The 16,807-nt window shown below is 42.7% G+C and overlaps 1 protein-coding gene across 1 annotated transcript; it reads right to left on the bottom strand.

Annotated features, from left to right (window-relative positions):
* Window positions 1-6,840: 6,840 nt before the first annotated feature.
* LSMEM1 (leucine rich single-pass membrane protein 1) lies at window positions 6,841-16,138 on the bottom strand. Its single transcript, XM_084262234.1, has 4 exons — window positions 16,004-16,138; window positions 12,270-12,401; window positions 9,207-9,344; window positions 6,841-7,502 (listed from the first exon to the last, which is right to left on the bottom strand). Exons 2-4 carry the CDS (start codon window positions 12,394-12,396, stop codon window positions 7,294-7,296), a joined length of 474 nt encoding a protein of 157 aa, XP_084118360.1. The 5' UTR covers window positions 12,397-12,401; window positions 16,004-16,138; the 3' UTR covers window positions 6,841-7,293.
* Window positions 16,139-16,807: the final 669 nt, after the last annotated feature.

Below are 16,807 nucleotides of genomic sequence, written 5' to 3'. Positions count from 1 at the left end.
AACCAACACACTGCACATCACCTTTGAGACCATGTGGTCTAACAAAACTTGTGACAATCCTTTTTCCACTCCTGGAACTTTCTCTTCTCTTTTTCCAGACTCAGAGTATGCACATCACTGTTAGCAGTGAATGAAGCATGTGAACAGAAGTCATACTACAGCTCAAGAATAAATGTTGTATTAAAATTCCAAGGATCTCAGAGGGTAAAAAAGCTTTCTTAGCAGTAAAATTGCCTTGCAGAGCTAGTGTAATACAAAATAACTGAAATACTGGAAGGTAACAAGCTATTTTACATATTCACGAGCAATATCAGATAATAATGGTTTTAAATTTCAGCAGGGAAAATTTTAGGTAGGCTTCAGGGAAAAAACTTAACCATGTAGTTAGTTAAGCACTGGAAGAGGAGCATTGTGGAAGCTTCATCATTTAAATGTTTCACAATATGAATGGACAAGCTTCTGTCAGGAATAGTTTGTGTAAATCTACTGCTGCTGTCAGGCAAAATCCACTGCTTTCTACTGAAGATGCCCACTGTCTGGACTTAAATAACCTCTGACTGGTTCACAGTAAGGTGTCTATACAGAATGCTTGTTTCTACATGAAGTTCAACAAGGCCAAGTCCAAGGTCCTGCACATGGTTCGGTGCAATCCTAAGCACAACTACAGGCTGGGCAGAGCGTGGATCGAGATCAGCCCTAAGGACAAGGATTTGGGGGTGTTGGTTGATACAAAGCTCAACATGAGCCATCAATGTGTGCTCACAGCCCAGAAAGCCAACTGTATCCTGGGCTGCATCAAAAGCAGTGTGACCAGAAAGTCAAGGGAGGTGATTCTCCCCCTCTACTCTGCTCTTACGCCACCTGGATTACTGAGTCCAGCTGTTGGAGCAAGTCCAGAGAAGGGTCATGAAGATGATTAGGGGACTGGAGCACCTCTCCTATGAAGACAGGCTGAGAGAGTTGGGCTGCTTCAGCCTGGAGAAGAGAAGGCTCCAGGAAGACCTTATATCAGCCTTTCAGTACCTGAAGGAGCCTATAGAAAAGATGCAGAGAGATGGTTTATCAGGGAGTGCAGTGACAGGACAAGGGGTAATGGCTTTAAAAGAGGGTAGATTTAGATTAGATGTTAGGAAGCAATTCTTCACTATGAGGGTGGTGAGGTGAGATTTTGAGTCCAGTATTTGTTTGGGACTATTTCACTGTCAGTACCTTAGACAGATAAGTTCCCCTGAAGGAACTTACTTCTCTTTAGGGGAGTATTCCAGAAGGTGTTGGTGGAGTGGTTGTGGCACTCTGTCCACAATGATCACACAGGAAAGCTGCCCTACTGTAAAGGGATATTGGTCACTTGAGCTGATGAGCAGCTGTGTGTCCCTTCTATGCAAGTAGCTCCAATAACAGATGTGTTTCAACAGTGCTGATAGGATGGGCCTGAAAAATTCCTTGGACCTTCGTACTTTTTCAGGCACTGATCTGAATCACAGAATCACAGAATCATAGGGGTTGGAAGGACCTCAAAAGATCATTGGGTCCAACCCCCCTGCCAACGCAGGTTCCCTAGGACAGGTCTCACAGGTAGGAGTCCAGACGGGTCTTGAATATCTCCAGAGAAGGAGACTCCACAACCCCCCTGTGCAGCCTGTCCCAGGGCTCTGTCACCCTCACTGTGAAAAAGATTTTTCACATATTGGTGTGGAACTTCCTATGTTCCAACTTGAAGCCATTGCCCCTTGTCCTGTCTCCATAGACCACTGAAAAGAGGCTGGCTGATTCCCCCTGCGTCCCACACTTGAGATATTTATAAACATTAATAAGATCCCCTCTTAACCTTCTTTTCTCAAGGTTGAACAGCCCCAGTTCTTTCAGCCTATCCCCACAGGGGAGATGCTCCACTCTAATCATCTTCATAGCCCTTCGCTGGACTCTCTCCAGGACATCTCTGTCCCTTTTATACCAGGGAACCCAGAACTGAATACAATATTCCAGATGGGGCCTGACCAGGGCACTGATCACTGCAAGTGAAGAAGCAATTAAATACGAAAAGGATGATTCAGGGCTTTGGTCCTGTGTGATAATGAGAATGCCTGCACATTGTTATGCCCCAGCTGATCCTGAGTCTTAGGCAGTTGAGGGCACACAGCAACTTGCAGGATCAAACCCTGGAGTGAAAAAAAACCCACCTAACACTTCTCATCAATAATAGAGACAGAAAAAGCAGATTTATTATGAGTAGTGATTGAATAACTAGATCAGAGAGATGAGGAAGCTGTCTGTAGCACAGACTTTATTTATCCTGCTAGAAAATATTGACTATTGGTGTCATTTTCAAGGGAATCACAGAACTCTCTAATAGCTGCAGTTACAAGGAGGGATGTGGCAAAGCCACGTGTTTGGATATACAGGGTACTAAATACTAGAGCTGTTCCTCCCTGGCTAACAAGTACGGATCTGTGTCAGACAGGAGCCTGAAAGCAGTTATAGTAGCTACAAGGTGAGTAGGAGAGATGAAAACTTAATACTGTCATTAAAAAGCAGGTGACAGCTCGGAGAAGAACAGAGAAGCAACACTGCAAGTGTCATGTCTTTAGTCTTACAACACTTTTGTTGTTTAACAGCATTTACAATAAATTATTTGGTTTAGGCTTTTAAGATTTCTTCCCTTACTACTTACTCTACACTTTTACAATTCTCTTTTAGCTATATTAAAGTCATCTTTGTAACAACTGTCCAGAGCAAATAATCACAGAATCATAGAACATTAGGAGTTGGAAGGGACCTCAAAAGATCATCTAGTCCAACCCCTTGCCAGAGCAGGATCACCTAGACTAAATCGCACAGGAACACATCCAGGCAGGTTCTGAATGTCCCCAGAGAAGGAGATTCCACAACCTCTTTGGGCAGCCTGTTCCAGTCACCCTCACAGTGAAAAAGTTCCTCCTTATATTCACATGGAACTTCCTATGCTCCAGCTTGCACCTGTTGCCCCTTGTCCTATCACTGGCCATCACTGAGAAGACCCTGGTTCTGTCCTCCTTACTCTCGCCCTTTACATATTTATAAACATCAATAAGGTCACACCTCAGTCTCCTCTTCTCCAAGCTAAACAGGCCCAGGTCCCTCAGTCTTTTCTCATAAGGAAGGTGTTCCACTCCCTTAATCATCTTGGTGGCTCTGGGCTGGAATCTTTCAAGAAGTTCTATGTCCTTCTTGAACTGAGGGGCCCAGAACTGGAAACAATATTCCAGATGTGGCCTCACCAGAGCAGAGGGGGAGAAGGACCTCTCTCAACCTACTCACCACACCCCTTCTAATCCACACTAGCATGCCACTGGCCTTCTTAGCCATGAGGGCATATTGCTGACTCATGGTCATCCTGCTGTCCACCAGGAGCCCCAGGTCCCTCTCACCTCCACTGCTCTCCAACAGGCCAGTCCCCAACCTATACTGGTACCTGGGGTTGTTCTCCCCCAGATGCAAGACCATACACTTGCCCTTGTTAAATCTCATTAAACTTCTTCCCGCCCAGCTCTCCACCCTAAGTCTTGCTGAATGGCAGCACAGCCCTCTGGTGTGTCAGCCACCCCTCCCAGTTTTGTGTCATCAGCAAACTTGCTGACTGTACACTCTATTCCCTCATCCAGGTCATCAATGAATATATTGAATAGCACAGGTCCCAATACTGACCCCTGAGGGACTCCATTAGATACAGACCTCCAGTTAGACTCTGTCCCATTTATCAAAACTTGCTGGCTTCTTCCCTTCCACCAGCTCTCAATTCACCTCGCTACCTTCCAGACCACACTTCCTCAGTTTAGCCATGAGGATGCTGTGGGAGACAGTGCATTAAAAAAATAATTTTGACTCCAGCTGGGAATTGGCAACAAAAATAATAAATCTTTAAGACCAAACTTCACAATTTTGATGTAAAGAACTTTATAGTAATACATCAGGAAAAGAAAAATCAAGAAGGTGATGTAAAACATAGATGTAAAGCAAAGGACTCCAAAGAGCAGGAATAAAATTGGTGGGAACATCCAGGTAAAATGATACCACGAAAGATTCCTGGACCCAGTCCTTCACTCTGTTGTAGACAATGAAGTAGTTATCACAGAAAGGACTGTCATTCATTCTGGAAAAGGAGACTGCAATGTTGTTGACTGGTGAAATTTTATGTGAAATTCTATGGAAGACGTAAGAAAGCATTGGATGAGGAAGAAAATGACGTAAAGAGAAGATGTTGAACACACTCCACAGTGTTAGCTGTCATTGCACAGTTTATTTATTGATAATGGAGGTGGCTTCTTGATAATGGAGGTACTAGTAGAAGGTTCTGAATACTGACATTACAAAGCTACCCACCAGTCCCTTATGTGATCACACATTTGGGTGTCGGTCTCCACAACTATGCAGGGTGGGGTGACCCTTGCTAGAGGCCAGGGGCTCCCAAAGCTGCTTTATCACTCTCCTCCTCACCTGGGCAGGGGAGAGAAAATGTAGCAAAAAGCTTTTGGATTAAGATCAGGGAGCGCTCACTCACCAGTTACCATCTGTCACGATCCACAACCTCGACAAGGCTTAGTTTGGCAGAGGTTAAACCCCCCTTGCGTTCCAACCCAACATCAGATCCCTCTGGGTGGCTGGGGGCGGCTGGGCTTAACCCCCGAGTGACGTCCAATCATTAGGTGTTTTATTGTGATCAGTTCTTCTCAATCCTCGGGGACCAGAATTGAGACTCGAAACGCAGTCAGGGTTCAAGTTACTTTATTTGGCCCACAACAAACGTGCAGGGGAAGGGGGGAAGAAAGAGAAAAGGGTGGAAATGAGAGAGAGAGAGAGAGGGAGAGAGGGAGAGAGAGAGTGGAAAAGAGGAAGGGAGAGAGAGAGGTGGAGCTATGGCATCCTGTCAGTCTGATCACCTCAGGTCTGATGGCAGAGCATTCTTCAGTGTCTCTGGGTCCGATGACAGGGGAGGAACGTTCCTCCATGTCTTCTTGGTTCCTTGTGTTTCTTGTTCCTCAGTTGCTTGGTTCCTGTTGCTTGGTTCCTCTTTCATGGGGGAATGCTCCCTTTTTGTAGTCATCCTTGGCATAGCCACAACTTTCCACCTGGCTGTGGGAATGCTTCAGGGTGGATGATGGAAGGCCTGATGTGTGAATGGCTCCTGATGTGTGAATGGCTCCTGATATCTCTCCTGATGTCTTTTGGGTGGAATGTGGAAGGAATGCTCTTCTGATGTTTTCAGGGTGGCTAGTTGCATAGTCATTAGGTCCTTGGCACAAGCCACTTTAAGCCTGTGGAGTGCTGAGGTTTGCTAGGTGTTGGTAGGTGAGAGGAAAGAAGAGGAGGTACGATTCTGTTGGCAATTGTTAAGGAATATTTACAGTACCTTACACCATCGCAGGCAAAACAGACTTAACCTAGAAGGACTGACCTAATTTAGTACCAACCAAAAAAAGAGTAGAGCAATGAGAATTAAACCCAAAGCTTAAAACACTTTGCTCCATCTGTCATTTCTTCCTGGGCTCAACTTCACTCTCAATTTGTCTCCTTCCTCCCCCACAGTGGCACAGGGGGACAGGGAATGGGGGTTGTGGTCAGCTCATCACAGGTTGTCTCTGACGCTCCTTCCTCCACATGGGGTGGACTCCTCACACTCTTCCCCTGCTCTGATGTGGGATCCCATGGGAGACAATCCTCCACCAACTTCTCCAACATAAATCCTTCCTATGGGCTGCAGTTCTTCATTAACTGCTCCTGCATTGGTCCCTTCCATAGGGTGCAGACCTTTGGGACCAGGCTGCTCCAGCATGGGTCCAACGCGGAGCCACAAGTCCTAACCACAACCCTGCTCTGGACTGGGCTTCTCTCTTCATGGATCCACAGATCCTGCCGGGAGCCTGCCCCAGTGGGCTTCCCACAGGGACACAGCCTCCTGCAGGTGTCTCCACCTCCTCTGGTGTGGGGTCCTACACAGGTTGCAGGGGAATCTCTGCACCCTCATCATCCTCCATGGGCTGCAGGGGACAGTCTGCTTCACTGTGGTCTTCTCCACAGGCTGTGGGAGAATGTCTGCTCTGGTTCCTGGAGCACCTCCTCCCCCTCCTGCTTCACTGACCTTGGTGCCTGCAGTTGTTCTCACATATTTTCACTCCTCTCTCTGGTTGCAAAAGCTGCCACTATTTTTTTTCTTGTTTTCCTTCTTAAATATGATATCCCAGAGGTGCCACCTCTGTGGCTGATGGACTCGGCCTTGCGCAGCAGTGGCTCCATCTTGGAGCATACTGTCATTGACTGTGTCAAACTTGAGGGAATTTTCTGGAAGCTTCTCACAGCAGTCACCTCTGTAGCCCCCCTGCTACAAAAACCTTGCCCTATAAACCAAAAACCACTGTGTAAAGTCAGAGTAAGAAAGCCCTGGCTACTGCTTTTACTCTCTCAGGTACTACTCCATTTTAAAAACATGAAGGTTCAGACCAAACTTCACCTGACCCTTCTCCAATAGTGGCCCACAGCAACTCTACAAGAACATGGAGTATTTTCCCTGCATCACTTTATAAAAACAATTAACCCTCATGCAGAAACTGCCAGCAAACACTGAGTACAGCATACTAGCACTGATATGAGATGGGTGTTACCAGACTGAGTCCTCTAATCCCATTTCCCATGTAAAACAATCTGACACCCACCTTCAGTCAGTACAAATTTGGGCTGAATATAGCACATAATGAAACGATTTGGTTTTATTCAAGTTTGGGTTTGTTGGTTTGTTGAGGGGGGAGTCACAAAAGGAGTAGTAAGTCAATCTAGATGCACAGAAAGGAAAATGACCGAACTCCGTGGCAGAACTGGATTTATTGTAAGTTATAGAACCTGAAGTTACCTTTTAATATAAATAATATAGAAGCAAACACAAAACCTGTTCCAAAGAAACAGGAGAATGACTAAGTGAACAAGGTCGTGCTGGAATCACGTGAATAGAAATCACTATTTTCTGTCATCATTCACTTACATTTAAAGTAAATCTAAGCCTTTGGCCCTGCAATTTACAATGCTCAGAGAATCTGGAACTCTTGCCCAAAATGTTTGACAATCCACAGTTGTAAATCATATGGTCTTAGTTTTCAAAGTCTATATTTGCATAAACCAGGATAAAATACTTTTTTTCTAGTAGTTTTCATTTAGCTGTCTTTTTCACTGCTCCTGTGACCGTATCAGAATGTTTAAGTAGCCTGTGAGAGATATGTGAAAACATCTTGAGTATATGAATCTGCTAAATTTCATTCCAAAGACCATCTATTCTCCGGGGACCTGTAGCTCAGCATGGGGAAGGAGGTAATCATGAAGATCAGGAGACTGTGTGAAGAGGTATCTCCCCTTTTCCTTAATTCCTGATTGATTTAGATGCTTCAATATCATCTTGTTCATTTTCTTAAGTTCTTCTATGGTCTTCTTCTCAGATGTTAGTCTGCTTGATATTTGGTCCATCTTGTTTCTAGTTTGAACTTGAAAAGGAAAATGTACCTCATTAGATCGGCAACATTTAAGTCCAGACCACAACTACTCTCTTGCATTCCCCTGGGAGTTTGTAGGGAATTATGATGAGTAAAAATATTAAATAGGAAAACAACTGCAGAATCTAATGATAAGAAGTGATGCATCTGTTCATTACATTCTTTAATTTCTTGTTTTCTGGTTTATTGATTTTAGTGCAGTGTAATAAAATCAAATGCAGCACAGGCAAATTTTGCAGTCTTCAGGAACATATCTATTCCTTTAGTGTCCACAGAAAATGTATTATTTAGGGGCTCAAGGATGCATCTGGGTTTTTTCTAAAGGTACAATTACTAAAACACACAGCAGACTACAGCCACATCACTGGATTTTCTCAAGCATTTAGATTAAAGAAATAGTCTTGCAAATATTGGCATTTCGAGGCCGGTTTCCTCTGGAACACCAGTATGCAGTATCTGTCATGTATTCTTCTGGAGCCTTCTGAAGTTAAAAACATTTACTTGTGGGTCTTTGAAGCTTAAGTCTAATAGTGCCAATGCTAAATGAATCTATGTCTATGGATTGCAAACATAATCTGAGGCTATGTTTGCAATGTAATCTGAAACACTGCTGGAAATCAGTTTCAGAAGTCACAAACCTTCACCAACCCAAGCCCAGGCAAACTCCTTCAATACCTATAAGTAGCCTTTTCACTTTTACTTTACAGTTGTTCCACTAGAGGGTCACATTACTCATTTTTTCTATACCAGGGCTCTACTTTTAGCTGGTCCCCATTAAATAAATCTGGAATTCAAGTACGAGACTCTTTAGTTAGGGTTTTACAATCATGCCACTTAAAATTTCCTTTGTGCTGTTTTGTCTGATATTCTGTTCTTTGAGAGCTTGGGAGCACACTCAGTCAAGGGTTAGGATTTCCTATTCAAAAAGGAAAATTATTTTTGCCATGACCCATCAAATTCCCTACCGTAGGATAAAAGTAATCTTGATTTCATATAGATCCCAATTCAAAATGGATCTGTAAGGTAAAATCACATGCTTTGCACTCTGTTCAATGTCACTAGCCCAAAAAACCCCAAGCTGGCAAGGGCTCTATAAACCAAGGTCAGCTGTAGCCATGTGTTTAGCTAAGCCAGACTCAAAGCTACGTGCTGATTTTGATGTATCTTATCTAATTTTTTGTTTCTTTTGTTTGAGATTTTCTTTGTTTCAAATCGATTTTCAGTCAGTACCTAGCTGGCAACTGTCAGGTCTTTCTTCATGTAGCCAAGTGTTAGCTTGGGTGCAATTCCAAGTATTCTGTAATTTTCCAGTGTCATTCCACTGAAACTCAGCCACTGAGTTTTATCTGGAAAGGAATGGAAGGCATACTGCCCAAGTATCTCACTGCCACACAGTCATCTTTAACATTTAATTTCATTTCAGTCAGCATTTTTAGCAACAGAGTATAACCCTGCTGAGCTAAATTCTTCACAGCTGTTGAAGCTCACAAAACCTTTTGCATGAGGAAAAAAAATTGTGCCTTTCAGATCAGAGAGTAGAAGCCTGTGCTTTAGCACCCAGGACCAAGACCCACTGCCCACAACCAGCCCAAGCCTTTGACCATGAGAATACAGCAGGTACAAGTGTGGTATAAGGCAGCACGATGCACGTCAGCAAAGTTCTTCCAGTTAAGAACCCCTCTTTGGTTTACTTACTGATTAAGAATATTACGAATGAAACAAGTGCCAAACTGATGATCAAAGTAAGGATAAAGGTGACGAAGAACAGACACTGGTTTCTTATCTTCCTTCCTGCCACGTTTTCTCCAGCATCACCAGTGTTCTCTTCCTCACCTGTTATGAGATGACAGATCTTTTGGTGATAAAGTGTTAAGGTTGCTTAGGATAAATATGAAAAAATGTTTCTGGCTTCATGAAATTATAGAGAGATTTTGTTTCCTGTAAATTGCATGAGAGGAGAAGAAACTACCTTTATGAGCTTAGATTGAATTTGGAAGTATAAATACTAATACACCTGTTATAGCTGTTGGAACTTATTCAATAAAAATATTTTTTGTTGTTGAAATACAGTTTTATTGAAGTTCACATGATTTACAGTTCAGAGTTTTACAGCTCAATGTTGCATGTCTAAAGATTGCAATGAAATTTTCATCAGAAGGCTTTCTAAGAACCTGAGCAGACTCAACCTTTTCAAAAGAGAAGAGAGAAAAATTCATATTGAAAACCTAGGCACAGATTCATCCTACATATTCATCCTCTAAATTTGCTTCTTTTTTTCTGTTTGACAAGAGAAATATCCCCAGGATTAGTAATTTTCCAATTTAACACCTTAGTTAAGCTCATCCTGTTGTACAGGATGAATGTAGGTCTTGACTTTTTATCTCAAAACAAATGTTTTCAAGATTATTCTTCTTCTTTAAGTTGTGTTGGTTTTGTTCTAATATAAAATAAGGTATGTAACCTCCCAAATGGAATAGACCTCCTCAAAAATGGAATAGACTCTCATATGGACTACATGTGTTGCCCTTCAAGCACATGAAGAATGAGGGGAAAAAAGGGCAAACAGTTTCTGTGCAGCCCTCAGATCAGGGCAGCAGGCCAGTTTATTGCTTTTAAAGAACATGCTGCATATAGGGAAAATTGGCAGTTTCATAGAAATAGTTGCAGTAGAGTGAGAGGTGGCAATAAGCCCTAAAGGTAACAGGTGAAGTCAAAGGGACACCATGAGGAAATTCATGTGAATATAAAAAGAAAAAATCATACTTGAGACAGATTAGGTTCATCCCAAGTTTGCATACTAATTTAACTACTTATTAGGGTTTGGGTTAATTTTATATTTTTGAGGGGAACAGGGAGCTAAGGTAATTTAATTTTGGTGCCAGTCTCATACATACTAAAGTTATATGCAAATTACTGTAATTTCTCCTCCTGTAATTGCTGCCTTGCCATTCTGAAAGGGACAGTAGCACATGCATCTGTGAAAAATATATTTCTAGATCATGTTCTTGTTTTAGCTGGTAGAAATCTCTGAGGTCTTTGCAACTGAGCCTGGAGTGGTAATAAAGCTGAAGGAAGGCTGTACACGCCATTACAGCACGTTAATAATGAACCAACCTGGGGCTGAGCAATTCACTGAGTTTGTAGGAAATCTCTGGGACTATCTCTGCTTTTCTTTATTGCATTGAGCACCCTCCTGCTTGAGGATAAAATGAAACCTTTTAATATTTGGGTTTGGGGTGGTGGTGGTGTGTGGGGTTTTTACATCATACACTAAGTGCCTCCACCAATATTGCTTTCTAATCAGAATAATAAGGATGGGGAGGGCCTGCTACTGCTGTCTCTCAAGCATACTAAGCTGTCAGCAGAGGTCTCAAAAAGTGGTTTGTGCTTGGTCTGCCTCATGAATGCCTCTTCTTACTATTTCAGCTGGCTGAACATACTGGACTGCAGTGTTGTATGGAATCAGTGAATACACATTCTTGCCAAACTGCAAACAGTGGGACCATTTTATCATCTAAAACACAAATAAATTACTGCATAGCTGCTACCAAAGAGTATATACCTCTTAAATAACTTTTACCATGATGTGTGTTTGATAATGCCAGGTCATATTAAGCCACTGAACAAAAGGATTGTTGTGTACTGCAACACTCTTGAAACATCATTTTTAAACCAAATTTGGCATCTGCTATACCACTAATAGACCAATTGCAAGATTTTAGGATTTATCAGAAACTGAAAGATACTCCACAGATCTCACTGATTTTCTGGCAAGAGAACCAAACTTTTATGCTGCTGAATAAGGCAGCTGAAGACTGAAAAATTGATGAGATAAAGTATCTAGGGAATCCCAAATGTTTAAAAAACCCAGTATGTTAAAAATAATAATCCTAGAAGGAGGCATAGCACTTTACAAATTGATGCATAAAATACATCCTAGGCTACCTTTATTTACCACTAAAATATGGGTAGGAGTACAGGTGTGATTATTCCACAGAACCATATATGATCTATATTTATATTTAACTGGAAAGTAAACAACACTGTTCAATGAAAATTACAAAACAAAGCAAGACAGCCACACTGCAAAGAGTTTTTTGACATAAAAACAATCTAGCCCATTTTCTCATTTTGTACTTGGAGAAGTGACAATAGCAAGAGAATCGACATAGGAAAATGAAGTTGCTTGTGTCTAACATCTCAGTGTTAAATATAGAAACCATCGCCACTCTAGTTAGCTGCCTTAGGAAAAGTTAGAGGACGTAGAAGTAACAGGAAGGCATTTAGGTCCTTAAAATGCTTAACAAGTCTCATGGGATATTTCAGGTAACTAGTTTGAGTCCTTAGAAGATGTGTCTTAAAAGAATGAATTCTCCGGTTTTTCTATTGCCACATGTGAATCTTAGTGCTTGTGAAGTACTTGTCAGACATGTATACTGAGCATTAGAGACATTATCCTGCAGGGCATCACCTCCTGAATCTCAGTGGAATTGGAAGATGAGTTCAGGCTTGATGGTGAATCCCTAGCCAAATTCAAGGATTTTCAAGAACCTAATAATTTAATTACTCAGCAGGAGCAGCTAAACCATTCATCTGATTTGTCCAAATGATACCATTTTCAATCTTTTTCTTATTTTTTAGAATGTATCTGATGTACATATATTGGCCCAGCTGTTTCAAATGTCATACGTAACTCTTTTTTGATGGCCTATGACATGTATAGAAAACCACAGAGCATCACCTATCATACATACGTACCTAGCGCATGTTGGGATCCCTCTGGACAAATGTTTAGCTTGTTTAGGTTGTTTAAGGAATCAACTATATAAAGTTTTCCTTCTTCATGAGCATCGGGCAGGTTAATTTCCAAGGAAGGCCTCTCCATTGTATCTAAAAGAGTAATTAAATTACAACGTGGATATGGGAAATAATCAGTAGCAGCTGGTGTCCTGTTGTAAGGAAATGCTGAGCAGCCTTAACTATCCTTAAAATAAAAGGACCAGCACACTTACCAGATTATGAAGGCAAGGGTAACTCCGCACATAGCACTTGTTTATTCTTGGAGATCTTTGATAAGTATAGCATTTCGTTTCTGCCTTGTGTTTATGCACATGCACATCCTTAAACCTACCCATACACATGCATGTGTTGTAGCTTTGCATGGCTGGGTTCTGGTGGAGAAGGGGAGCTGCAGGGGTGGCTTCTGCAAGAAGCAGCCAGAAGTTCTCTGCAGACCCCCGAGAGCCAACACGAGCTGGCTCAAGGCTGGAGTCGCTGCTGACCAAGGCCGAGCCCATCAGCGATGGTCACAGTGCCTCTGGGAATCACATTTAGGAGAGGAAAAAAAGGAAGCAGCCACTTTTTGCCACCAGAGAAGGGCGTGAGAAGGAGTAAGATGCTATGCAGACACTAAGGCCAGGGAAGGGGGGGAGGAGGTGCCCTGATGGAGAGAGAGATTCCACTGCAGCCCATGGAGAAACCCAGGGTGGAGCGGGTGGCCCTCGCAGCTCACGGAAAAGGCCAAGATCCCACCTGAAGCCCATGGAGAGGGCCCATGCCAGAGCAGGTGGAGACACAGAACATGCTGTGACACATGTTGAGGCAAGCCTCTAACAGCACTTGCAGCCCGTGGAGGGAGGTGGAGACACAGAGATGAGCAAGAGAGAAATATCCACACAGGAGCAGGTTTGTTGGGGAGGGGCAGGGGCTTGTGACCCTGTGGAAGACCAGGCTGGAGCAGTCTGGGCCTGAGAGAATAACATTCTATGCTTTATGACTGCACCCCATAGAAGTGACCCACACTGGAGCAGCTGGTGAAGAGCTGAAGCCCTGCGAGAAATGACTCACATTGGAGAAGTTCATGGAGGACTGTCTCCCACGGGTGGGACCCCACGGTGCAGCAGGGGAAGGGTGTGAGGAATGCCACCTCCCTTGCTAAGGAAACCAACTTGTGAGGAACTGACCCAACCCCCCCATTCTCCTATTCCCTGCCCCTCCCTGTGCCACAATGTAGGGGTCAGGAGAGGAGAAGGGAGAGAAATCATGACTAAAGTGAAGTCTGCTAAGAAGGGAGGGGTGGGGAGAGGTGCTTTTATATCTGGTCCCACTTCTCATTACTCGATATCAGAGAGTTTTCTTTCCTTTACTCGGTGTTGAGTCTGTTTTGCCTGTGACACTAATTGTGGGATGATCTCTCCCTGTACTTATCTCAATTCCTAAGCCTCTCTATATGTATTTTCTCCCCTGTCCAGCCAAAAAGGGGAGTGATAAAGTGGCTTTGGTGGGTGTCTGGCCTCCAGCCAGGATCAAACCACCACAACGTGTGAGTGGAGAAAGAGAGAAAGAAAAATCTATTTGTCTAGCTCCAGCATTGGAGTTACTTAGTTGCATAACCCTTTTTGTTTGGTGTGTACTCAGTAAGATGCAGGGGGATATCGTGACCGCAGTGGAAGCCAAACCTGAACTAACACTGCCAGGAAGGATGTCACGCTGGTCCTCTGCTTTCAGCAGTGCAGATTTCAGACATACGGCAGAGAAAGCAGGTACAGATTTAGGAGATAAGCATTAAGAATACGGCTCTTATATACCTTAGAATATAACTGTGAAGTAATTATTTGTGAAAAATGGAGAAAACCAGTCTTTTAATGTGGTTCTACTCCAGATAGTTGCTAGTTTGGGTCAAATTAAAGCCTGATGGCAAAGCCTTTTCTTCAGAGTAATATTCCTTGCTTTGAAAAGAGTGCTGGATGGGGCCCAATCAGCAAAACCAGCTTCTCAGCAGAGTCTGGGTGTGTGAACTCATTGAATGGTTGTTGATGTAAATACAATCATGAAGTAAGATTATATATAGAAAAGAAGCAATACCTAAGCAGGCTCCTCTATGAATTGTACATTAATCTTTAACAGTATTTTGGTTTTCTTGATGCTACACTAACTCCAAAAATGTCTTCTAGAAATAAAGCAGAGTTCTAGCCATAAAGAGATGCAGATGCTCTAACTAAACATCTTGGACTACAGAGGTCACTAAGAACTCCTCTGTAATGATAGAATAAAACCACATACCTCCAGGTAATATTCCTCTTATTCCAAGATCTGTCTTTTTGACCCTACAATTACAGACTAAATGTACCTTTCCCTCGCTAGTGAATATAAAGGGAGAGCTAACAAAGGTTACTTTAGACTTACAGCTGAATACTTCTTACCTATTTGGATTTTACCAGAGCTCTCAAGTTCAATTTTACCTGCCAAATATAACTCAGCACTTCATGGGATGCAAACCTCCTGTTGATGGAGGGTGTTATGCACCTTAAGGTGATTTCTGAATCCTAGATGGGCTGTGCTGCCCTCTCTCCCTCTCCACGCAACAGAGAACACAGAGTGACCAGATTCCTGACTGCACTTAAATTAAAAACCTAAAGTTTGAGGAATATAGCCTTGAGTGTTTACAGAAAAGACCCTTATCAAACCAAATGCAGAAGATTGTTGTAATTCCCCCGGACTCGAGTAAACATTCACTGAGCCTCAATAAGTCGGAAGACTAAGGGCTTAAATCACTCCTGACAATGGGGCTCATTGTCCTGACAGTGGAGATTGACAGGCCTACATGTATTCTTCTATGTTTCTGCTTAATAGGGTGTAAGAAAAGATTACAGCTTATTTTTTTTCTCTGTTCGGAATTATTGCCACAAGACACAAAGGTCAGGCAGAAAAGCTGGCTCACCTAGCCTATGATTTTTAGGTGTGCAGCAGTAATTTCAGGACCGATGGCTGTGTCGGCCATCTTCCCCCTAGAGTGTGGCGTGGTGCCTGGCAGCGCGGCCTGCAAGCAAGGTCCCCAGCGGTGCTGGCTCTGCCGTCTCCCCACAAGCACATCCACCTCCACCCACAGTCACTACGGAGCCCTGTGTTCCAACAACGTGCTAAAAGTTACAGCCCCGGTGTGTGGAGGCTTCTGGTTATTTTTAGCTCCGATAGAGCAGCTGTTTCCCTTGGGTATTTTGATTAGTACCTCCCTGCAACTTCAGGGAAGACTCTTCTTAACAACTTGAGCTGTAATAAATGTAAGTACCTTTGATTCATTAATATTATGAATTATATGCTTGCGCATTCATTGTTAATTATTTAAAACCAATTTCCTCACTGTAACCGCAGTGAAGACAAATGTTTTTAATTGAACAAAGTCCATGTTAATCTGTTTGCTCCACTGACATGCCAAACAAAGGAAAGAGGATCCAGACATCAATGTCACAGGCTAGAAATATTGATTATTTTCCCAACAAACCAATCTAAACAGTTGTGGGTTTTGGACCCACTCTATCTTTTACTTCAACCTTGCTTAAAGACTCTTTCCCTCACATGACTTTTAAAGTCCTTCTTAAGCTGTTGTGGTAAAATTAGAACTTAGAACACACCAAACACTGTTTATAGAAAAATAAAAAAAGGCAATCAAGTCTAAAAGGAATTAAAACCCAGGAGAATAAAATGTTACTTACAACATAAACTGTGTTCAGATAATGTGCCAGTGTGGAAGAAATCAGCCAGTGAAAATCACCCAAAGAAAACGTGTTCTGCTGTTCCTTTCTCTACTTTTAGACCCATAGGAGCCTGTCAGCTCCTGCGGGACCCATGAAGGCAGCTATGGAAACACACTGTCCCTTTCAATCTATATTTAGAGTTCATCTTGGCTAAGTATACTGACTTCACAATATTGATCTGTTTAAAAAAGAATCCAGTGCGTACACAACTCTTTTTTATTACAAGGGAATCGCTATGATAACGAGGCTTCTTACTGATGATCAGTCTTTCAAGAACCTTTTGGGTCTGGATACTTTTTTAAAACTCATTTGCTATGCAGAAGTTGTATCTACAGCACTGTAGCTATGAGTAACCAGTTCGCTATGCAGAAGAGTCATATCTACAGTATTGCAGCCATGAGCACTTTAAAGGCATAGGCTAGAAAGAGCAGGGTATTTTCCTCCTCCTCCCCCACACCTCACACATTCCAGTGGAACAGTGTTACCAGGTGGATTCATTTGTCCTTAGTTGTTTAGAAGAGAAATTCTGGTAACTGCAAGCATTGGTAACTGCTCCTTCCCAGACAGTTCTTTTGATCACTGATTCTTTTCTTGCTGACATTACAGAACACAATGTTACAGCACGCTGGAATGACAGGCAGCTGACATGCAAAGGGAGCGCAGCTCGAAACAACAAATCCTTTCTGAAGCTGTTCTAGTCATCTAGAACTTTGAGTCCCTTTAAAGTGACAAAAGATATACTTTCTTTCAGGTAACAACAGA

Source organism: Gallinula chloropus (genome assembly GCF_964237585.1).
Source record: "Gallinula chloropus genome assembly, chromosome: 1".
In the NCBI taxonomy this organism is placed as follows: domain Eukaryota; kingdom Metazoa; phylum Chordata; class Aves; order Gruiformes; family Rallidae; genus Gallinula; species Gallinula chloropus.
This window is presented reverse-complemented; position numbering and strand designations above follow the sequence as displayed.

Bases quoted from the DNA above. Each gene is read 5' to 3' on its own strand.
- LSMEM1 (XM_084262234.1), bottom strand. From the start codon at position 12,396: ATGGAGAGGCCTTCCTTGGAAATTAACCTGCCCGATGCTCATGAAGAA. The intron at 9,345-12,269 runs GTACGTATGTAT...ATCTCATAACAG, and splicing joins GGGATCCCAACATGCGCTAG to GTGAGGAAGAGAACACTGGT. The intron at 7,503-9,206 runs GTAAGTAAACCA...TTCCTTTTCAAG, and splicing joins ATTCGTAATATTCTTAATCA to TTCAAACTAGAAACAAGATG.